The 25,329-nt window shown below is 39.6% G+C and overlaps 1 protein-coding gene across 1 annotated transcript; it reads left to right on the forward strand.

Annotated features, from left to right (window-relative positions):
• Positions 1-1,140: 1,140 nt before the first annotated feature.
• On the forward strand, positions 1,141-11,654 carry LOC123751408 (protein CLP1 homolog). Its single transcript, XM_069336399.1, has 8 exons — positions 1,141-1,233; positions 3,155-3,316; positions 4,038-4,272; positions 5,237-5,407; positions 6,799-6,986; positions 8,368-8,587; positions 9,384-9,474; positions 10,874-11,654. Exons 1-8 carry the CDS (start codon positions 1,144-1,146, stop codon positions 10,983-10,985), a joined length of 1,269 nt encoding a protein of 422 aa, XP_069192500.1. The 5' UTR covers positions 1,141-1,143; the 3' UTR covers positions 10,986-11,654.
• Positions 11,655-25,329: the final 13,675 nt, after the last annotated feature.

The raw sequence follows: 25,329 nt of genomic DNA on the forward strand, positions 1-25,329 counted from the left end.
GTCCAACCCGCGCTTGAAACAATCGAGGGACCCCACCTCCACAGTGTTACGCGGCAATTGGTTCCACAAATCAACGGACTCATCATAGCCCGTGCTACACGGAAATTTTGCTTCAGTAGCTGAATCTACAACAACAACATGTAGGTGCTCCTATATATGCTTGGGAGCGGCTTCGTGTTGACCAGTTCATCTGCTGCAGCTCAAACTTTTCATGTCACCAATTTCTTGATATTTTCGCGGTCGTTGGTGAACTCCGGAAGATCAATGGTGTGAGACGGTGAGGTGTTGGGGGTATAAAAGAGTTGTTAGTTCGCGAAAAGGACAGTTTGATCTGTGTTGTGTTTGTTGTGTCAGACCGGAAAGTCTCCTCGCAATCTGAACAACAACAAAAATACGGTCGTTGATGAAGTCCGGAAGATCAATGTTATGAGACAGTGAAGTGTTGGGGGTATAAAAGAGTTGTAAGTTGGCGAAAAGGACAGTTTGATCCGTGTTGCGTTTGTTGGGTCAGACCGGAAAGTCTCCTCGCTATCTAAACAACAGCAAAAATACGAGTTTAAGGTAATGACAATGTTTAATTTTTAGTATAGACATTAGGTGCTTACGTTTTTGTTTTAGATTTTGAACGAAATGTTGCACAGGCTATAGTGAGCCCGTAATTAAGTTCGGTTATTCGCGATAAAATTCTTACTGTGATATTTGGGTCAAAGTCAACCACACCCCCAACCCCAACCCGGGGTTGAGAGGTTTCACAATATATGACCTGGGCGTGGATCACCTAATTCCACCATACTCTAGTGACAGCGCAAGAGAGATAAAGTCAGAGTTGGATACCATATTGTTTCTGGGGACCCCTCTCTTTTAGTGTAACTTGCGAGTATCATGGTCCTACTCCTTCCCGCTCCTGGGGTCGGTGACTAAATTAATGGAACATTATCAGCCACATTTATTGTGACTGAGAAATTATTTACAATGATATTTATCATTAAAATTTATATAGTTGAGATTTTCTTATAATGTAATTTGTAATTTCGTTATGTAATTTGAATTGTACATGAATTATTGTAAATTTCTAAGCCTCACATCGAATTAAGTACAAATTTTGAAGTCTTTTCCTAATCATTTTATCTTTATCAACAGGTCATGGCAAAAGTTGTTGAAAAAGCGTTCAAGCTGGAACCAAATTGTGAACTTCGGTTTGAAGTAGAAGGAAAGGAGCCAGTTGGCGTAAAGGTAAAATGTTTTCTGGTATATTATTGCATTAATATAAAGTTTAGCATGATGTCTTACAGGGAATCTTCGTGATAGTGAATTAGTGGCACAAACTCGTTGTGACAAGATAATTTTCCGACAATGCTAGTGTATGCAACCTTTAACACTAGTAATATGATCATCATTATTACTCACTTTCCACCGTCATAGGATAGGGATGAAACACCTCGCAGAACTTTATATACCAAACTGTAACGTTGGAACAAAACAGAATATAATTACTACGAAATTAGGTATGCCAAGGAAATGTAGGGAATCCTTGTATATTGCATGCAATTAACGGAATAAATCACGCTCTTTCATAGTTATATGTTTACATAAGAACAAAGGCAACTGCAGAAGGCCTATTGGCCCATAAGAGGCAGCTTCTATCTATAATCACCCAATCCCATTCATACACATGTCCAACCCATGCCCAACGCTTGAAACAATCGAGGGACCCCACCTCCACCACATTATGCGGTAATTGGTTCCACAAAACAACAACCCTGTTACTGAACCAGTATTTACCCAAGTCTTTCCTAAATCTAAACTTATTCAATTTATACCCATTTTTTTCGTGTTCTGTCTTGTACTGATACTTTTAATATCCTTTCTTCCTTTGTTATGTCCATTCATCCACTTGTAAACCTCTATCATGTCACCCCTAACTCTTCGCTTTTCCAATGAATGCATTTTAGGCTTTGTTAATCTTCATATGAAAGATTTCTAATTTGCGAAATTAACTTAGTCATCCTACGCTGGACACGTTCAAGTGAATTTATATCCTTTCTATAGTACGGCGACCAAAACTGAACTGTATAATCTAAATGGGGCCTAACCAGAGTATGATAAAGCTGAAGAACCACACCAGGTGTCTTGTTACTAACACTTCGTATAATAAATCCCGGTGTCCTATTTGCCTTATTGTGAACATTCATGCATTGATCCTTTTGTTTTAAATACTTACTAATCATAACTCCCAGATCCCTTTCGCAATTCGACTTCGCAATCTCAACACCATCTAGCTCGTATCTTTTTAACTCATTCATCATCATTACCTAGCCTCAGAACTTTACATTTATCAGCATTAAACTGCATCTTCCAATCTTTTGACCATTTCATAGCCCTATTTAGATCAACAGTGATAGTGAGTCTTCTTCCGTGTTAATTTCCCTACCATTTTTGTATCATCTGCAAATTTGCAGATGTTGCTACTCAAACCTGAATCTAAATCGTTTATATATATTATAAACAACAGAGGTCCCAGGACAGCCTTGAGGCACTACACTAACAACATTATCCGACTCTGACTTAACCCCATTTATACTAACTCTCTGTTTCCTTTGGAATAGCCATGCCCTATTCCAACTTAATATAGCACCCCCAATACCATGAGCTTCTATTTTTTTAATTAGTCTTTCATGTGGCACAGTATCAAAAGCTTTGCTAAAGTCAAGGTACACATCACAATCCTTACCACTATCAACTGCCTCAACTATGCTTGAATAAAAAGATAGCAAATTTGTTAAACATGAACGGCCATTTGTAAAACCATGTTGCGACTCATTTATTAATTTATGTTTTTCAAGATGAAGACGAATTGTATTTGCAATTAACGATTCAAGTAACCATTACCATCTCGCCCGTTTCTGAAATAAATGGCTTTGAGTATTGTACAAAAAAGACGGATCTGCATGGCCTAATGGTTCATAAATGGTTGGTCAGATTATTTAATAATACAATGTATGGAATCTGATGTTATAATTTAATGAAATATTGTAGCAAAACATAGACATTCATGAACAACTGAGCTTTCTAAATTTTTCATTCATTCTCTTTTTCATTTTAATATTCATTTTCGTTTCATTCGTCATTCTCTAAAGGAACTTCATATCAACAGTTAACGAGTGGGAAAGCCGAAGTGTTTGGAACAGAGCTGGTTTCAGACAAGCGCTATACTTTCCTCTCTGGGGCTTCAATTGCAGTTTACACATGGCATGGTTGTACGCTCAAGATCACAGGAAATACACAAGGAACCTACATTGCCAATGACACTCCAATGGTTAGTAATTTGTGTAAAAGTACCATTGCATTTTCAATTTGTGTAAAAGTACCATTGCATTTTCAATTTGTGTAAAAGTACCATTGCATTTTCAATTTGTGTAAAAGTACCACTGCATTTTCAATTTGTGTAAAAGTACCATTGTAACAATGTAAAGTACGTTAACCAGACAACATACTAGAAGGTGAATCATTCTCAAGTCGAAGAGAATGGTCCAGGACGTACCGAAACGTCGTCGTCCCTTAACCTTCTTGTGTGTGGTCTGGTCAACTTACTTTAGCCACGTTATTGTGACTCATCGCCTGCAATGCAAAGTACCATTGTAACAATGTAAATTGTTAAAGTACCTTTGTAACAATGTAAATTGTTATAGTACCTTTGTAACAATGTAAATTGTTAAAGTACCTTTGTAACAATGTAAATTGTTATAGTACCTTTGTTATGCAGGCGATGAGTCACAATAACGTGGCTAAAGTAAGTTGACCAGACCACACACTAGAAGGTGAAGGGACGACGACATCCGTCCCTTCACCCGTCCCGACGTTCGGTCCGTCCTGGACCATTCTCAAGATTGAGAATGGTCCAGGACGGACCGAAACGTCGTCGTCCCTTCACATTCTAGTGTGTGGTCAGGTCAACTTACCATTGCTATCATTGTAATGATACATGATCAATATATGTTAACGTGTCACGTAACTTATGATGTACATACATTTTACAGGTTATGTACTTAAACACACATGCGTGTTTAGAGCGATTACGAGAACATGCGGATGATGGACTGAGTCGTGGAGAAGGTAAAAGAGGACCCGTTACAATGATTGTGGGACCGGCAGATGTAGGAAAATCAACGTTGTGCCACATCCTTCTTAACTATGCTGTACGTATGAGACGCAGACCAATCTTTGTGGACTTGGATGTCAGTGACGGATCTATTGCAATCCCAGGTACTATAGGTAAGCTCGATGATAAGTTACTGTAATTTCTTAATTGCCTCATTGTATAGTAATACATAAAACTATTTCATACTAAAAAAATTATTGCCCAATAAAAAGCCAGCAGACACTGACTCCTGTTCAGTAAGGAGACCGATACAATGACTCTTACAACAGACATACAAGACAACCCATATTGTTGCATTTATAAATATTGACAATCGACTTGAGAATGGTCCAATTTGCACCGAAACGTTGTCGTCCTTTCACTTTCTAGTTTGTGGTTTGGTCAACATTTAATAATATTATTAGATTGCATTTAATTAGATGCCATAATAAATATTACTTTATTTAATATTACTTTTTTTATATTTATATTTATATAAAATTTTTGTAACAAAAAGTGCCTTGAACAAACAAAATGGACGAACTTTATCAATTTTTTCATATTTTGCGGAAACGGACATTTGCGCTTCATTATTTGTGGATCTCACGTTTTTACTTGTTTACTGTCTAAAAGCAAATTTAAAAAACCTGCCTTATACAGTAGTCTTTTTGACCATAGTTATGAGAAGCCAAAGTTATTAAGTTGCTTAAACAAAATTATCTTGTCACCAATTACCATTATATTCTTGTCTCTAGTGATCACAACCTTGTGTATGACGAGGACATACGTAAAACACTAATTACACCATTAACTCTCACTAAAGATAGTTTCATTTAAAAAAAAATAAAAAAATTAAATACATAATTTACTAATACTGTAAACTTTAAATATACTTCTTATTAAAGCTTCATTTTCTTCAGTTGTCTAGTGACTAGGTGGTGATTATTAAGTAATAATCACCAGTAGTAATACTTTTAAAAGTAGTAATACTTTTAAAAGCAGCTACTTCAAATGGGAGAACAATTCTAAAATTGGTGGTAAAACTTATAAGTAATATTCTTTAATGTGATGATATACATGTGTACTTTTCTACTTTAGGGGCACAACTAGTTGAGCGTGCTTTCAGCGTGGAAGAAGGATTTTCTGAAGAAGCTCCCTTGATCTACAACTTTGGACACTTGGCCCCACATTCCAACTTGACACTGTACAATATTTTGGTTTCTAGAATGGCAACCACAGTTCAAGGCAAAATGGGTGGCAATAAAAAGGGTAAGTATGACGGAATTATTTCTTAAGCTTAGACATTTAAATTTTGACTCATAATGATTTTTATGCGTTATTTTTTTTTTATTTTAGATTTTTATAAAAAAATATTTACTTTTATGCTTATAAAACGATTATCAGTTCTCACTGAATAAATAATCTTCACAATTATATTTGTTATTAGCCACAAGAGGCATGGATGTTATTGAGAAAGGAGAAAAGCCTAATATCTATGTTTTAAAAGAGACTATCTGTCTGTTTGTCTTTGTCTGTCTGAGGCTAAAGGTCAAATGCTTGGGGCTAGCCTCACCCACCTTTTCAAGATCAAGCCCTTGCGATCTAAAGTTGGAGATGTTTTTCCATAGAGATATTTAAGGGATTTTCAGTTCTTCATAATAGATTAAATTTTCCGAGAGAGAGAGATGTTAAGGTAGGACCGTGCAAAGTGAATTTGTCCGAGAATAGTCAGGAGCCCTCTCTAGCTATATATATAAATATGTGGCTAAATAACTTATAACTTTGAAAGTGTACTTGTTGTTTGTTGTTGTTGTTAAAAATTCAGCTACTCAGAACGAAGTGTCCAAATAGCACGGGCTATGGTGAGCCCGTAAATGAGTTCGGCTATTCGCAATAACCTTGTTTCTGTGATATTTGGGTCTAAGTTTAAAATGGAGGAGGGGATTTCTCATTTTTTCCAGTTTATTTATCGCTTCTGTTTTAGTGCACTAGTTTTAGGCTTGTTTTATTAACATTATCTTGGAGGCGGATGTAGATGCAGAATGCTCACTAGTGAGTCCCATTCCTCAACAGCTTTTCTAATCATTGTAGTCGCAGTGGAATGTGCATCTAATGCAGCTGATGTCGTTGGATTAATGTTGAGTTTGATGCGCAGGCCTTCAGTAGCTTCACATTCCAGTAAGTAATGCAATAGTGGCGCCTCTGCTTCTACTTCACAGATGTGAAAGTCTTTAACTATTGGGTTCATTACCTCCCAGCAGCACTTATAACCAAGGCTGAGTCTGTGTATGGCTACTGCAATGTCTCTGGATATCTTTTTGCCAGGCTTGAAAGAGTAGTAATTAGTGGCTTGTTCATATTGTACCATATCGCAGTTGATCTTCCTTCCGCTACTTTGGCTCTGTGACGACTTTTGATAGTTGAGAATATTTTCGTCTTGATTTGCTCCTTAATCTGTGAGAAACTTGGAGGCATTTGAACCTGTACAAGAGTGGCAGTTTTTGCTAGTGAGTGGCAAAAACACTCGTAAAAAACACTTGTACACTTATAGAACAGTGTACTTGTTCTCTTGTCTATTTATATAGTTAAGTTTTATGTATATGTTAATAACATAATAATTATATTCTGCTAATTATTGTAATTTTGTCTGTTTTCTATAGTTGCAGCTTCCGGTGTGGTGATCAACACTTGTGGTTGGGTCAGAGATGAAGGTTACAAGAGCTTGGCACATGTTGCTCAGGCATTTGAAGTTGATGTTATTATTGTACTCGGCCAAGAGAGATTGTACAATGAACTCGTCAGAGAAATTTCTTTCATCAAAATTGTCTTCCTGCCGAAGAGTGGAGGGGTAAGAACTTTTATCATTTTTGTTAAATTATTTCCGTACTTTATTAAAAAACAGAAATTGAGTATAACAAATATATTAATAATTACTCTGAATAATTACTTTTTATCCAACGAAAATAACCGCTGAATTCTTAGGCCTTTAACCTATCACTTATGCTCTATTCATAAACTTCATCTCACTTTATCATTTATCTTATGTTCCATTTGTGAACGACTTTGTACTTGTTGTCTTAACATGTGCTTGTTGACTTACAAAACTGGAAAGTTTATCTGGTACACTATTGTTTTCACAATAAACAACATTATATGTCACATGAAGATTTAATGCAGCATTCACTTGGTAGACATTTCTATATGACATTTATTTTTAACCTCCTTTTGGTGGCCTTCCTTCAATAGATTCAGAGGTTTATGAATGCAGTTTTGAGTTGTTTGTTCCTGTCCTTAAATTCCGGATTCAGGACTGTACAATCACTTCTTGATATTACATCACTTACTAGATTTTACATCACTTCGTCCTGTGTTGTTCATTTGAGGTTCAACCTATCTGTGATCCTTCTGTGCCTCTGAACATTTGCTCTTTCTGTTGAGGTTCCATGTTAGGTATCTTTATTTGTGTGGTCTCCTTATTTGTTAGGTCTCTATATGCTGTATTTTGCATTTATGCATTTATTCTGTTCGTTATTACCAGCTACCTGTCAATGGTGTATATATTAAATGGGACTAAATTAGTAAGTCTAAGTGCTACATAGGGAATTTAACATAACCACAGTGGTGAGAACATCTCATGTATATATGTATTGAGAGATCAATATAACAATGCATTTATAGTTTGATTATTGTAAATAGCTTATACATACTTGTCCAAATGCCAGATTTACAACTTGACACCACTTTACAGTGGTTTTTGTCATGTGTGTATAAACAGTAGTTAATACTATTACAAATAAATTATTGTTTCCTTTAACTATATCTAACATCTATAAGCTGTTGGATCCGCAGTACACACAAAAAAATCTTCATTGTTTAAAATGTTTACGTAACTTTGCTTGTTTTACTGATAACAAATTCAAGCACCACCTCCCACCACCCCATCAAACTACATGATATTATTTTCCCTATCACCTAATTATTCTTCCCGTCCAGAAGTTGCAGGACATTGTAATCATTCATTGCACCTTTGCCCTCATTTTATTAAAATCCCTCAACACCATATTTTTCATACACGTTGAATTGGTGGTCTGGGGATGTATCTGTGTTGATCGAGTACGTTAAAAAAAATATCAAGTGCATATTTTAATTAAAGAAATCACGAGGCCAGTGCTATGAGCTTACATTTTACATCTATTATATAGGCATAAAGGTACTTCTTTCTTTGTTAGGTTGTTGAGAGGACCCCAGCATTGAGAGCTGCTGCTCGAGATAATCGCATCCGCCACTATTACTACGGTCTTCATACCAAGTATCACTCACACAGCTTTGAGGTGAAAATGAGTGACCTTACGATATATAAGATTGGCTCTCCAGCGATACCAGACTCCTGCATGCCAGCAGACTTCAAACCTGACGACCACGTGACGAAACTTGTGCCAGTTGCACCAGGTAATATACATATACATATTCAGGTCCCTACCTGAATAAAAGCATGTATGATTTGATTCAATAGAGGTAAAAAGATCTTGATAGTATGCCAACTTTTGGGGGACCTGCTAGAGGTGAGATCTTCAGTGAAGAATCTAAAATGGGAGAAAGTTGTAGGTATTTATTAGATATTTTCAGAACAGAATAAATGCAACGGAAAAATGAATGCTGGAAGTTGGAATATTTGCCAGAAAGTATAGGTTAGTGGTGCTGTTCTGGTGTACTGAAAATTGCTAGCTTGCTACCAATGTATGAAAATAATGGAAAAGAAGTCAGTCTTCGAAGTATCGAAGCAATAATTTATTTAGTGTTAAAGCTAAAGTCGAAGTAAGGACACGTGGAAGATTTAGAAGGAAGTGGGTATGCATAGTGTGTGAGCGACTAACTCACGTGATTTGGTAAGTGACATTGATAGGTGGGGAACAGTTTGTGAGGAGGATGTGAATGTTTTCTCGTACTGTGTAATATATACTATAATAATAAGATGCCTGTACATCTGGTCTCACGAGGATGACTGTTGGGGTGTGGTGGTATATGATTACCTGGGATGATATATAATATGCACTAAAGTGAATAAAAGAGGCGTTTAATATCTAGTCATTTTATACTCTAATGAATAATTTTAATATTAACATGCACGAAGTATATAGGGTAGTATTAGTAATATGATATGCGTATTTTAATTTAATATTCAAATACTTATACTTATGCATACTAATATACAAATTACTTATGTTCATTTTATTAAAATCCCCAGGTGTAAAGCTGAAGCACCATATATTGGCTGTCAGTCTGGCAACTAAACCTGAGAATCTTCTAACATCTAATGTTGCTGGCTTTATCTGTGTGTAAGTAAAAAAAAAAAGCAGAGAATTCTAGCTTTTTGGGTGAAATTATTTTATGTAATTGAAAAAGGAAAAATGTCCGTATTTGTGAGATAACAAGAATTGAATTAATGTGACATCCACAAATGAGCCAGAGGGATAGGATACATGGGTAGAGTACATGCCTATATAAAATCAGTGGGAACCATGAGGAGGATACGAACTCACTCAGTTGGAACTAGCTCTTCCAACTGAAACACTGATTGGAATTCAGTTGGAAGCCTTAGGACCCCTAGAGGATTTAGTGGAATTCTAGGTTGCATTGTTTTTGACCATGTCGTCAAATAAGTGTGATTTATAAGTGTGAACGCTATTAGCATAGGCCAAAGTGAAGTCGGGTCTACTTTAAAATACTGGTTGAACTCCGGTTTGGGACCTCTAGGACTTCCCAGAGAACTCGGCATTTCCGGGTTGGTCGACTTTTGTACCATCGTGGTCGAGTCGGATAAACTAGGTGTCCGGGAATCATCAAAACACAGGTTAAAGTCACTCCATTGCCTCAAAATAATTTTCGTTGCTATATCATGCAATTGCGATTTCATTGCAATTTGTACATTGTTTGATTGCAAGCAATTTGACGCAATCTGATGTCTTTGTTTCTTCGCAATCGCAATCTGATGTCGCAATCTTTGTTTCTGATGCAACTTATGCATAGAAAACTTGCAGATCTTCATTCACGCTGTCTTTTTATCATAATCAAAATAGAAATAAATCGAAATCTATGAAAATTCAACTCATCAACGCAATCGGAAACATTTAAATGGAATCGTAATATATTTAGTCAAGCATATGTTGCTATTATGTGCAATAGATGGCGCTGTAAAAAAAAAACATGTTTTACCTGTCACAGGTGTGGTATCTATATAGTGGGTGCATTAAAAAATGCACATATTCGAATGGACCGTCGTGTCAAAATTTAAAAAGCAATCAGTGAAGAACTTTCGGTGATTAGCGATTATGAACAAACGAACATTTACATTTTTATTTATATAGATAGTGCGATGGTACAGTTGTGAGAGTGAATATCTTTTACACGTTTTTTATGTATTGACTTGTACTGAAGAGCGCTTCCCCACAATATGAAAATTGCAAAAACATGAGAAGTATTGTCAATATATTATTATAATTTTAACATGTGTGTGTAATGGTATATAAGAATGGTATATACGATTTAATACAGAAGAACACAAATGGAAGTTGCTTATCTTAAATAATAGTTCCGATAAATGACAGGTGAATGAATAATTGGTCATCCATTGTTGTATTTATGAACAATTATAGTCATACCATGTGTACTTCTGAAGAAAATGTATTTTCCTCAGTGTATGTTTGAAATATTTATATATTTATTTGTACGTTACAGGTTAGATGTTGACGAAGAGAGCAAAATGCTGAAGGTGCTGTCTCCACAACCAAAACCGCTACCCAAAACTATATTACTTCTAACCGAAATCCGGTTCATGGATTCTAATTAAAATTGTGTTTGGCAGTTTGTTCATTTGGCAGAATATTTGTTTTTTTAGAGGCAGTAATAATAGCTTTACCTTGAGTTTTGTTATACCAACGTTTAACAGTCATTTACCAATTTAGTACATGTACATAGTTCGAATCCTCATCATGGCTCATGTGTACTTTCTTATTGATATAACTTATTATGTGATTTATCTGTGTATAATTGAGTATCAAATCAATAATTTGAGATTTCAGTTAAAATAGCATGCAACGCATCGTAATAAAAACATCGGAACATCAAGGTTTCTAATGTCATAATTGCTTAATGCTAACTGTCCACTAGAAAGGTGTGCTTCTTCATTTAATTAAAAACAGAGTGAGTAAAGAGAATCAATCTGTTTGCTTCCTGCTTTCAGCCATGTATTTGAATTGTTTCCATATTCTGATATCTCATTACATAGTACGGCTAAATTTTCCGGAAATCGTTGTGTTCATTACTAGCAATTCTCCAAGATCATTCTTGCATGTCATCAATTTACCAGAAATGCTCAATTTAGATATTTAAAGATGCTACCTAAAACTACCTAAAGAACTAATCCTTAAGTCAAATCAAAGTAGCTAATCAAAGAGCGTTGCTAGTACAGGTAATCATATTTTACATGAACAAAATATTTGTTACGTGTATTACAGCTATTTCCCAAACTGGGGCCGCAAATGTATTTTTCACAAACAAAAGTGGTTATGCTGATTCTATAAGGCTCATGTACTGTTATGTTGATTTAAATAAACACAAATATTCAAAAACTATATATGTTTTCTCTACCCAAAAAAGTTCTGTATATATAATAGGCTTCAACTGCTCCTGTTCACTACCAACAATGACTAATTTACATCTTGATGTTGTTCACGTTTGACCCAATATATATTATGGAACTCATTTATACAATACAATACAATACAATACAATTTTATTTAGGTAAGGTACATACATACAATAAATTTTTACAAGGATTGGTTGACTTATAGGTAGAGCTAGTACATACAATGCCTAAAGCCACTATTACGCAAAGCGTTTCGGGCATGATAAACTTAAATAACAAGCTTAATACTAATTGAGCATAATGAGTAGAATGAAAACAAGAAATGAAAACATAGATGAAAAAGCAGCACAAATACAATTATGTCGACAAACAGCGCTCTTTAAAGAAAAAAACAGACATTGGTTGACAATAGAAGGGTAAGGTAGGTTACAGGGAATTTATTAGGTATAGCTTCGCTTTTAACTTAAACTGGTTGAGAGAGGTACAGTCTTTAACATGGTTGGGAAAGTCATTCCACATTCTGGGCCCCTTGATTTGTACAGCATTTCTAGTTTGATTAAGTCGTACTCTAGGAATATCAAAACTGTATTTATTTCTGGTGTGATGCTCATGGGTTCTGATACAACCTTCTATGAAGCTTTTGAGATCAGGATTGGCATTGAATTTCAGATTGGTAAGCTGAATTTATATTATATTATGGAGTTAGACAGCTGTTACGGGATGCTTCCTGGGTATGTGTGTGTAAAATTTTTTGTTAGTAGTTCATAACAGTTGATTGACTGACAGTTGAGAATTTTAGTTTTAGTTTAGTTCATTTATTATGCACCCCATACCTATCCCGTGGACGGTAGTGGAAAGGGTTACAGAGGCACATAATGAGCTCAGGGACTGAACCCCACAATTCATTTAGATGATCAAGTTAATCTTGATGAGATAGTTAAAAAATTCAGTATAAGTCGTGACATCAACAATGGGTTCGAGATCAACCACAAGTACTGTTCTGATGTTCTGGCTAACATCAGAACAGCCTTCAGGAACCTGTGAAAGGAATCATTCAGAACCTTGTATACAGCATATGTAAGGCCAATCCTGAAGTATGCGGCCCCAGCATGGAGTCTGTACCTTGTAAGCACAAGACGAAGCTGGAAAAAGTTCAGAGGTATGCCACTAGGCTAGTCCCAGAACTACGAGGCATGAGTTACGAGAAAAAGGGTGCATGAAATGCACCTCACGACACTGGAGAACAGAAGAGGAGGAGACATGATCACTACCTACAAAATTCTCAGAGGAATTGACAGGGTAGATAAGGATAAACTTTTTAACATGGGCGGTATGAGAACAAGGGGACAGGTCGAGACTGAGTACCCAAATGAGCCACAGGGACGTTAGAAAGAACTTTCTCTGTGTCAGAGTAGTTAACAAATGGAATGAATTAGGCAGTGATGTGGTGGAGGCTGACTCCATACAGTATTAAATGTAGATATGATAGAGCCCAGATGGCTCAGGTATCTGTACATCAGTTGATTGACGGTTGAGAGGCGGGGGTTAGAGCTTAACCAGAGCCAGAGCTTAACCCCCGCAAGCACAATTAGGTGAACACACACACACACACACACACACACAAGGGCCTGGTAGGTGAGTGGACAGCATGGAAGACTTATAACTCTGTGGCCTGGGTTCGATTCCCGGACTACGCAGAAACAAATGGGCAAAGTTTCTTTCACCCTGATGCCCCTGTTACCTAGGAGTAAATAGGCACCCCGGAAGTTAGACAGCAGTTATAGGCTGCTTTCTGGGTGTGTGGGTGTCTATGAATGTGAGTAGTAGTTTTAGAGCCAGATAGGGCCACTTATCAGACAATGGAATCAGAGGCGAGGTGAAAGATAGAGCCAACTATTTCCTATCAGACAAAGGAATCAGAGGCAGGGAATCAGATAGAACCACCCATATTAGGTCATCAGAGGTGGGTGTGGCAGCCTCCAAAAACAATGTAGATAGGTATCCATTATGTTATGACCATGTTCTTTATACAGCAAAGTATGGAGATATGTATATAAATGTATATTATAATACACAGGGGGTGCCAGTTGCAACCACCACCAGCAAAAAGTGGTTCAGTAGGGTGTCTCTATGGACAGGTGTAAAAAACAGGTTTCACACAGTAGGGTGGTCGCCCCCTCCCCCCCCCCCCATCAAGTGGGGTTAAAGGGACATATTCAAGGTTACATATACTGAAGAATAAGAGAATGTAAAAGAAATAGCCGTTATGTTTTATAAATTATATTAACAAAGAACATAAGGTCTAACATAGTCATATTATATAATATCATAATCAAAATCCCCCTCTTATTCCCCATAATAGTGTCTGACAAGACCTCTTCTCTTTGCCCATTGGTCTGATGTGGGCTATTCCTCCTCCTGGGTTGAAGATGATGACTCATCATCTGGTGTGTGAATGGAGTAGGGCGTTTCTTCCCAAGGTAGGGAAGTCATGTCCCTCACTCTCAGGGGTGGGGCGTCGTTCTTCCTCGCTTTGGGGTACATTGACGTCATCACTTTCACTCTCGGAGTCCATCCCTCGAGGAGAAGTGTTGGGAAGGGTCTCCTACGGTATGTCTGGGTGTCCATAGGCTAAACTGTTGTATTTATTTATGTAAAAGTGCTTATCATCAAATGCACTTAAACCTCTCTTAGTGTTGAAAGTTGTAACCATCTGCCCTCCAACACTCCTAATTTGAGAATATTGAAAAGTATTTACTATTCCATTACTGTGTAGGCTTTCATTAAAATGGTTATGTGTTAAAGATCTTTGCACAGTGCGGGGGATACCCTTAGCGGTAATGGAATTGGAATTGTTGTGCAAAAGCAAACTATACATTTTGGGTTTGAGTGCAACCACCTCGAGGATATGGTGGTCTGAAACCTCTAACTTTAAAAGTCCTAAAACACCCTTTTTAGAAGGATCATACAAGGGAGTGAGTTTCAGGGAAGTTGCTGGTATCCATCCATGACTTAAGAGGTTCTCTCCCCATCTCGTTAAAGACCATCTGTCAATAAACTAAAAATGAAGCTGTCCATATCACTGTACACCAGTTGTGCCCTATCTGTATAGTGCTTCTTAAGTACCCTGTACCAATAATGGTCAAACTGTATTTTGCTAGCTCAAGAATCTGGAACCCAATGTAATTAGGATAAGTAATTTTAATGAATGGTCTGGAACTGATGGACAATAATTTATTGTCACCTAAATGTACCATACGTTGAAGCGTGGATTCTTCACCTCCCGTAAAAAGACCTTGGCAGAAGTCACTAGTTTGGTGTCAGTGGCATAACGGGCTGGGGTCAGTAGTGTTTTACTAAAAACACTATTTGTTAACAGTTTAAATAGTGTTTTCCTATCCTGGCTAGTGGAGACATTTCTATTGTTAACGTTGGTGTTAACAAATTCTGTCATAAAATCTGACTGGTGGAACTCATAAATAGTATGTATAATCTCCTTACCTCCTTGAGGTGCTTCCGGGGATTAGCGTCCCCGCGGCCCGGTCGTCGACCAGGCCGCGGTCCGGCAACCAGGCCTCCTGGTTGCCGGACTGATCAACCAGGCTGTTGGACGCGGCTGCTCACAGCCTGACGTATGAGTCACAGCCTGGTTGATCAGGTATCCTTTGGAGGTGCTTATCCAGTTCTCTCTTGAACACTGTGAGGGGTTGGCCAGTTATGTCCCTTATGTGTAGTGGAAGCGTGTTGAACAGTCTCGGGCCTCTGATGTTGATAGAGTTCTCTCTCAGAGTACCTGTTGCACCTCTGCTTTTCAACGTGAGTATTTTGCACACCCTGCCATGTCTTCTGGTGTCATGTGATGTTATTTCTGCGTGCAGGTTTGGGACCTGCCCCTCTAATATTTTCCACGTGTAAATTATTATGTACCTTTCCCGCCTGCGCTCAAGGGAGTACAGTTTTAGGCTCTTTAGTCGGTCCCAATAGTTTAGATGTTTTACTGAGTGGGTTCTAGCAGTAAAGGATCTCTGCACGCTCTCCAGGTCAGCAATTTCTCCAGCTTTGAAAGGGGCTGACATTGTGCAGCAGTACTCCACTCTAGAGAGCACAAGCGTTTTGGAAAGTATCATCATCAGTATAGCATCTCTAGTGTGAAAAGTTCTTATGATTTGAATGTTATGATTTGCCTGAGTTTTGTACGTGGTTTCCGTTTTTATATTTTCATTTTTTCCATAGCGCATGAGCTGGAACTTATCTTCGTTAAGCACCATATTATTTTCTGTAGCCCATAGAAAGATCTGATCTACATCTGACTGGAGGTTTGCCGTGTCCTCTATGTTGCCTACTCTCATGAAGATCCTAGTGTCATCTGCAAAGGATGATACAGTGCTATAGGTTGTGTTCTAGTCTATGTCCGATATGAGGACGAGAAAAAGTACTGAAGCAAGCACAGTACCCTGGGGGACTGAGCTCTTCACGGTTGATGGGCTGGATTTTATTTTGTTAACTATTACACAAGGGGTTCTGTTGGTCAGGAAATTGTAGATCCACCTGCCTATTTTTCCGGTAATTTCTTTTGAACGCATTTTATGTGCAATAACACCATGGTCAGATTTATCAAAAGCTTTTGCGAAATCTGTGTAAATTACATCAGCGTTTTGTTTGTTTTTCATAGCATCAAATGCCTTATCATAGTGGTCCAGCAACTGCGACAGGCAAAAGCGCTCTGTTCTGAAACCAATTTGTCCGGGGTTATGGAGGAGCTGTGATTCCATGTATTTTGTGATCTTACTTCTTAGCACTCTCAAAAATTTTTATATTGTGCTATTTTTATATTGTGATGTTAGTGCTATCGGTCTGTAATTTTTTGCCTCTGCCTTATTTCCTCCTTTATGAAATGGTGCTATCTCTGCTGTTTTTAGTATATCCAGTATCTAGGCTTTGTCTCCACAGAATGTGGAGGGCCTGCGATAGTGGTTTTTTACAGTTCTTTATGAATATGGAGTTCCAAGAATCCGGGCCTGGTGCAGAGTGCATAGGCATACTGTTTATGGCTTCTTCAAAATCCAGTGGGGATAGGGTGACGTCGTCTGATATATGATTTCATGTTGGTATCATATCCATGAAAAATTCATTTGGGTTATCAATCTTTAGTGTGTTTAATGGCTCGCTGAAAACAGAGTCGTACTGTAGAGCCGCTTCCTCGGTAGCTCGCTCATTTCTTTGTTGTCATCGGTGAAAGTTCCATCTCCCTTTCGCAGGGGCCCGATACTGGATGTGTTTTTTTATCTTGAGTTTGCATAGGAGAAAAAAAATTCGGATTTCTCTCTATTTTGCTGATGGCTTTTTTTGCTCTCTTTGCCTCTCCTGGGTTTTGTATGATTCTTGTAGCGTCCGTTCAATTGTTTCTATTTCTCTACCTAACCTTCTTTGCCGTTCTTGAGATAGGGTGCGACTCTCAAGTTGTTCCGCGATTCGTTTTCTTCGCCTATATAGGGAACGACGTTCCCGTTCCAATATGCATCTCTTCCCCTTTTTTCTTAGGGGTATGCGGTTTGAACATATTTCTAGTGTTACTGAGCTTATTTTTCCAGGCACTGGTTCAGGTTTGCATTTTCTAGCTGTTCTTCCCAGTTTATTTCTGTGAAGTCCTGGTTTATTTGCTCCCAGTTTATCTGTTTATTATTGAAGTTGAATTTGCTGAAATCTCCTCCACCGGGAATCTGGACTGGCTTTGAAGGTCTACTCCCCATGGTTTTCATAACTTCAATTAAGTTGTGATCTGAGTAACAGGTATTTGTAATCATTATGTTCCTGATCAATTCATCATTATTAGTGAAAATGAGGTTCAGCGTGTTCCCCTTCCTAGTTGGTTCTACTATTTGCTGGTTTAAGGCAAACCTGTCGCACATCCGTAGCAGGTCATTTGCATGTGCCTGTTCATTTAGGCTACTTCCTGGTATTCTTTCTGATATTACTGTATTAGCCAGGTGCTTCCATTTCAGGTGCTGTAGGTTGAAGTCCCCAAGCAGGATGATGTTCGGAGCTGGTTTTGTGAGGTTTTCCAAGCAATGTTCTATTTTCATTAGTTGGTCTTTAAACTGCCGAGGGTTTGCCTCCGGTGACTTATATACAAGGGGATACTACAATAACTACATTTATAATCACTATTTTGATTATCAGCACTTCCACCATATCATTTGAGGTGTTTAGCAGCTCAGTACAGATGAGTGTGTCTTTGATGTAGAGGCTGACCCCACCCGAGGCGCTGGCGAGAAACAATGGGCAGAGTTTCTTTCACCCTATGCCCCTGTTACCTAGCAGTAAAATAGGTACCTGGGTGTTAGTCAGCTGTCACGGGCTGCTTTCTGGGGGTGGAGGCCTGGTCGAGGACCGGGCCGCGGGGACACTAAAGCCCCGAAATCATCTCAAGATAACCTCTCAAGATGGTCTCCTTCCCTCCCCCCTCAAGATAACCCTGAAGCCAGTGTTTCCTATCACATCTGAAAAGATTGTACTCCGAGATCCATATTTCACCCTCATGGTAGTCCTGTGTGTGGGTTTCTGTTAGGGCTGCAAACACTGCATTTACCTCATGAAGGAGACCCTCTATAAAGTGAACTTTGTTGGATTTTCGTGTTTTTATACCCTGGATGTTGGCAAATATAAATGATGTTATCGTGTTAGTGGTAGTGCTGGAAGCCTTACTTGGTGTTAATATCTGAGGCTCTGGTAAGGAGGCCACTGTGTTTGCGTCCAGGGTGTGTTGTTTTGGAAGTGATTCGTCCAGTTTTGGTAGTAGGTCGGGTGTTGTGGGGTGTAGTACCTGTGTGCTTGTTGATAATTTGTATTCCAGTCTTGTGGGTATCTCCGTTCCCCTCTGTAATCCTGTAGTGGTTCCATCTGACTGTTCTCTTTTATATTTACTACTCTGTTTCTGCCTTCCTCTAAAAAATTTCCAGTAGTGTCATATTGATCTTCCTGTCTATAACGGGACCTCTGTGTACCTCTCACGTGGAATTCCGGACACTGAAGATTGTAGCATTTTTTGTCCCTAATTGAAAATTGACATAATTTAGGGTGGAAGTATCTACACCCTGTTCCAAAAGGGCATGTACCCCTCTCCAACATTTTCCTGCATTTTCGAGGATGCAGAAAATGGCATTTTGCTCCTAATTTTCCATATTTGCATATTCCTTTAGCGTAGAATTTGCAAATGTGTTCCGGTTTTGCGTTTTTCAAGGTATTTATATCTGTGACTGTCTTGTCTACCTCTTTATTGGAGCCATCTCCGTTTTTCGTCCCAATTCCTTCATCTATGCACTCTGTTTCACTGTTGCTCTCATCGTTTATAAGAGCATCCCTGGTCTGCAATATTGCTGTTATTTTGTACCACAATAGCCTCTTCATCCACACTACTGCTGCGGTTCTCTAAACTATCGTTATCCAATGTTGTCTTTTCCCAGTCCGCATATATCACTGGTAGCCTGTCTGTGAATGATAATCTCTGTGACTCGGGAATGTTTTTCATCAATTTAGTTATGTTCTCTAACATTAATCTGTCATCTTTGCAAACCCAGTAATTTCCTTGCCTTTTTGTGCATCCTGGAGCTAATTCTGTACAGCCCAGGTGAAATCTTATGTTACAGATGCAACACTGGACGCCTGCATTACGTTTTCCCAGTACTCCCGAACACTCGCCACACCTCTCCATTGTCTGATGTATTGTATTTGAGGTTCACTGTATGGATCACTGTATGGATGTCAGTCCTTTTAACTCTTTATAAAATTATATGTATATATTTATATGTTTAATATTTATAATATTATATGTTTACCGTATATTTGTAATATTATGTATGTTATTTTGTTCAAACTTTATGTCAGGTACTTAGCGGTGATTCGTGGAACAGTGGTGTGGAACGGGTATCACAACAACATATAAGTTGGAAGTGAAGGAAAATCGTGCATAGAATATTATAAATATAGAATACTAGAAATATAGAATAGTGGCAAGAGGCGGCATCAGTGGTTATAAATCGAGTAACTGGAAACTGGTGTCATCAACCTGGGACAACAAGAGGTCACCTGTACCGGAAAAGACAACATTGGATAACAGCAGTTTAAAGACCAACTAATGAAAATAGAACATTGCTTGGAAAACCTCACAAAACCAGCTCCGAACATCATCCTGCTTGGGGACTTCAACCTACAGCACCTGAAATGGAAGCACCTGGCTAATACAGTAATATCAGAAAGAATACCAGGAAGTAGCCTAAATGAACAGGCACATGCAAATGACCTATGTTACGACCCTGGGTTCTCCAGTGGAAACCAGAGGTCAAAATTGAGCTATTAAACTTCCTGGTAGCACAGTTGGGCATCTAGAATGTCAATTGTTTGTATCTTCCCTGCCAGACGTAAGACTATTATTGTTTCTCAAAGAGCATTTAAAGACTGAGCTGGGGGTTGATTATTAAATAATAACATAGGCACCAACTTTGCTTACTAATACTTTCTAATCATTCATAAAGTAACAATACGTTGCATAGGGGAAGATCTTTAATGTGCTTAGCTGCACGATCAATTAGGCTCCTCCCGGCACCACGACATGAGGGAGGCAGCTGGTGGCTAGCTCGGTCTTCTCTTGGCTGGTGGCGTGAGGTTAAGACCTACTCTGTGGCTGTATCCCTACTCTCCTTCCTTCTCCTCTTACTTATTTCCCTTACCTGAAGTTCCTGTACCCTTAAGTTAAGTATTATATGGTGTAAGTGTGCCTACTCTGGTAGTAACGATTGGGGAGACCTGGGGATAGTATTTTGCCAGTGTTTGGGTACCCCTAAGTGTTGTGTTTTGTATTAGGGTCCCACGTGGTTTCACTACCCTAAGCTGCATCCAGCTTCAGTGCTTATCCAGTAGTACTTTACCCTAGCTTGTTATTAGTGTAAACCTTGTATCCTGCCTACGTGGACCAAGGCTTTTAACGTAAGATAGTGTGGTAAAGTTATTATTATTATTGTTATTGGTGTGAGTGTATATGGGGGGTTGTTAACGGGTTAATAAATAAGTACATGAATTACAGAGTATCTCTTCTTCCAAGGTGGGAGCGCAGTGATCAACCCTTAGACGAACATATTTGGTCTTGTAGCAAGTTATTACTACTGTGGATAGTTTATTTTGGGGGCCGGGCCTTTTAGCTCTCCCATATTTGATACTCCTGTCTTTTAACTACCTATACCCCTTAATAGTACCAGTACCCCATAGAAGCCCCACTCATATCAGTTATAACAAGTGGTTGGCCAGTCCGGGAGGAACATTATAAGTGTAAAAAATTAGATTCTTGAGTGCCAAAATTAAAATTTTTTATTTCCGCAGAACGGTTGTGTGCTAGCCTAGGGTCCAGCTCATCTAGCAAAGGACATTCTTGCACTGACTGGACACCCAGCTGGATCCCTTCACGATTAAGGTTAGTGTGGCCTTGTGTTAGGGGCCGTGCAAATTTTTGTTTTTTTTTTCCAATTTTTATTTTTTAATTTTTTCTTTGGCTGGGAGCTAAAATTATTAGTGATGTCTTCTGAAATGCAAAACCTGGCAAGGGAGCCTTCAGTGGTAGAGATAAAGAAACTTAAAAAGTCTAATTTAGTATTGTTAGGCCAGGAATTTGGCCTAGAATTAAATGTCGCAGATAAAAAGTGGACTTTGGTGAATGAAATATTACAACATTGTATTGATGAACAACTATTGGCAAGTGATACACCTTTATGCCAACCTAGCCAAGCAGAAAGTGCAACTCATAGGGAAAGTGAATTAGCTTTAGAGTTAGCAAAAATAAAATTAGAGGAGCAAAAACTCAAAACCGAGGAGGCTAGAATTAGAGCGAATGCCACTGGAACTCCACCTGCCGGGGATTCAAACCCCAGGCATTATGAGAAAAAGCATAATTTGCCTGAATTTTCAGAGTCTGACCCTGAAAGGTTTTTCAACCATTTTCAGAGAGTGGCCACGTCCATGAACTGGCCAAAGGAAGAGTGGGTGAAAATCCTACAGGGAAGACTTAGGGGTAAAGCACAAGATATTTTTATAAACATGCCTGACGACGAGTGTTTCGAATATGATAAAGTCAGGGAATGTATTTTGCGGGCATATGAAATTACTCCTGAAGCTCACCGCCAAGTTTATCGTAACCTTAGGCCTACTCACAACCAACCGCTCACTGAATTTGTGAATGATCAAATTCGATTATTTGATAGATGGATTCGCTCGGCGAAAGCCGAAACATACGAGGCTCTCAGGAACTTAATTTTAATGGAGCATTTTATAGATGTTATGCCAGAGAACGTATCACAATACATTAAAGGAAGGATAGAGTTAAATTCTAAAATAGGGGATTTGGCCAAGTTGGCAGAAAACTACCAATTGGCGGGCAAAAGGCCCAATAAAAATAATTATACCCCACAGAGTAGCAAACCTTATACCCACAGCCAGTCCAGACCAGCTCATTCTAACCCTTTACCTAATGCACCTTCTGTTTCAGACATAACTAACCCTGTTAAAGTGTCTAGCCCAACGGCACCTAAAGGTGAACCGAAGGGTAATTCTGTTAGTAATGTCTCTTCTCCCCGACGTTTTTGTGGTCACTGTAATCGTTCAAACCACAATATTAGCCGTTGTTGGCAACTGTACCCAGAAAAAAGACCCAATGCTCTAGTTGTGACACAGGGCTTGAGGCCTTCGGAAGGGTTAGGGAGTAAGACCTCCAACCCACAGTGGTTGGACTTGCTTACCCCATTCTTATCGAAAGGGAGACTACTTTTGTCTGAGGGTTCTTCCTGGAAGGACGTGGTGATCTTCCGAGACACCGGTGCCATCCAGACTTTAATTTTAGAGAGTGCATTGCAAGGTGCCAACACTCTCGACACTGGAGAGGTGGTACTGGTCGAGGGTGTCACTAGTGATACTCGGGCAGTACCCCTCCATAAGGTTACCCTGGAATCTGATTTCCACAAGGGTGTTTGTACAGTCGGAGTCACTTCATACCTACCTTTCCCTAATGTTGATGTAATAGTTGGTAATGATTTAGCAGGGGATAAGGTAGGGGACTCCAGACTGCCTATTATGTTGCCTACCCCTAAGGTTTGCCAGGATCCACCCGCTGCAGAGGATAATGTTGTGTACCCTGCGTGCGCGGTGACCAGGTCTATGGGACTTAAATGTAAGGGCAGCCCTGTGCTTGCCAAGGTGGTAAATCCCGAGGTCACGAGGAGCTTTCCGAGTGGTGAAAACCAAGTGGACCTCGCGGACACATTCATGGCCCGACTCGATGACGTGGCCGAGGACATTGTGGAGAGCCTGCCACCGCCATCTACCGAGAGTAGTGGGGAGGTGGAGAACACTGTTGAGCCTCGGCCAATGGCATCTGACCAAGGCCTAGATGCCTCCTTGAGTGAGTTACAGAAAGCTGACCCCACTCTTGCAGATTGTCATGAAACAGCCGTCTCTATGGAGGAAATTGTAGACGCAGCAACTGGGTACTACTACAATGATCGGATTTTGATGAGAAAATGGAGACCACAGAGTGCTCCCTTGTCAAATGAGTGGGAGGTAGTCCACCAGGTTATGTTGCCGACCTGCTATAGAGAAAGAGTTTTGGCAGCTGCTCATGATGATCCTATGGGGGGACATCAAGGTATTAATATTACGTATCACAAAATTTTAAAGTATTTTTTCTGGCCCAAGCTGAAAAGCGATGTGGCAAAATTTTGTAATGCGTGTATTGTTTGTCAACTGGTTGGGAAACCAAACCAGACTCCACCTAAAGCTCCTCTAAGGCCTATTGTCGTGCCAGAGGAACCATTTTCTCATGTGGTAATGGACTGTGTTGGACCATTACCTAGAACTAAGTCTGGTAATATTTACCTAATCACGATGATGTGTATCACTACTCGTTACCCAGAGGCTTTTGCTGTAAGGAACATCCGAGCAAAAACTGTTGTTGCTCGTATGTTGCAATTTTTTTCCACTTTTGGACTGCCTCGGGTCGTGCAAACTGACAATGGTACTAATTTTAAGTCTGATGTTTTCGAGCAATTTTGTAAGGAACATGGAATAACTCATAAGGTTTCCAGCCCATACCATCCACAGAGTCAGGGGGTAATTGAACGTTTCCATCTAACTCTGAAGCAGATGTTGAAGACATCGTGCGAGAGTTCCCACACCTTCTGGGATGAGAATTTACCGTATGTTTTGTTTGCGGCTAGAGAGGGATTACAAAGTTCACTGGGCTGTTCTCCTTTTGAGTTAGTCTTTGGTCATAAAGTTCGTGGACCCTTGCAAATGTTACAGGAGAATCTGTTAGGGAACGTAACGTTATCCGAAGGTTCGGCTTTCTTTGCGCAACACCACCAGAGACTCAAGGACTGCAAGGCGGCTGCATTTAAGTATCTTGGCAAGGCCCAAGAAAAGATGAAAGAACGTAACGATGCTAAATCTAAGTTACGGGTATTTCAGCCTGGCGACCCTGTCCTGGTATTAAAGCCTCGACTAGGGAACACTATGTCCCACAAGTACGAAGGCCCCTACATTGTGACAGAAAAGACGGGGGACCTCACGTACAAAGTGAGGCACTCTGACAAACGTAACCAGGTAATGCTCATACATGTAAATCGACTGAAGAAGTTCCAGGGCCCCAGGCCCATTGCACTAACCAATGTTTCCATTTCCAGTGAGAGAGGGGATGATTGTTCTGGGGACCCAACTAATCTCATTTTCAATAATTCTAGTTCTGTGAATGCTGTGGAGGAACTGTCCCATTTGCAGATGGCCCAACGTGAAGAGGTGCAGTCGTTGGTTGATGAATTCTCCAGTCTGTTCGGGGAGGTCCCGACCCAGACTGATGCCATTTGCCATGATGTCGAGTTGACGGACTACACTCCCATTCGCCTTCAACCCTATCGGATGAGTCCAGAAAAGAAGGCCATCGTACGGAAGGAGGTCGACTTCTTGCTCCAGCACGGCCTCATCCGGCCGAGCCAGGGCTCTTGGTGCTCGCCCTGCCTTTTGGTCCCCAAACCAGACGGCTCCTGGCGATTATGCACCGACTATTATGCACCGCTCAACAAGGTGACCATTGTGGATGCCTATCCGCTGCCCCTCCTCGAGGACTGCATTGACGAGTTGGGAAATGCCAAGTACGTTTCGAAATTCGACCTCTCGAGGGGGTATTATCAAATCCCACTCACTGAACGTGCTAAACAGCTCAGCGCGTTTGTGACACCCGAGGGTGTTTTTGAGTATCAGGTGTTACCGTTCGGCTTGCGTAATGCCCCTGCCACGTTCCAGAGACTCATGAACTCTCTACTCGCTAAGGTGCCAAATTGTCGGGCGTATTTAGATGATATCGTGCTGTTTGACAGTAATTGGGCTGACCACATAGCTAGGTTACGCCAGTTGTTTGCCATCTTGAAAAGGGCAAATCTTACCTTAAATGCTAAAAAGTGTCATTTTGGCCAAGGCACAGTGACGTACCTCGGTTATGAAGTGGGCCAAGGAA

This window comes from Procambarus clarkii, chromosome 36 (genome assembly GCF_040958095.1).
Source record: "Procambarus clarkii isolate CNS0578487 chromosome 36, FALCON_Pclarkii_2.0, whole genome shotgun sequence".
Lineage (NCBI taxonomy): Eukaryota > Metazoa > Arthropoda > Malacostraca > Decapoda > Cambaridae > Procambarus > Procambarus clarkii.

Excerpts from the sequence above, each read along its gene's own strand:
- LOC123751408 (XM_069336399.1), top strand. The coding sequence starts at position 1,144 with ATGGCAAAAGTTGTTGAAAAAGCGTTCAAGCTGGAACCAAATTGTGAA. Across the intron at positions 4,273-5,236 it reads TGCAATCCCAGGTACTATAG|GGGCACAACTAGTTGAGCGT; the intron begins GTAAGCTCGATG and ends TTTCTACTTTAG. Across the intron at positions 6,987-8,367 it reads TCCTGCCGAAGAGTGGAGGG|GTTGTTGAGAGGACCCCAGC; the intron begins GTAAGAACTTTT and ends TTTCTTTGTTAG.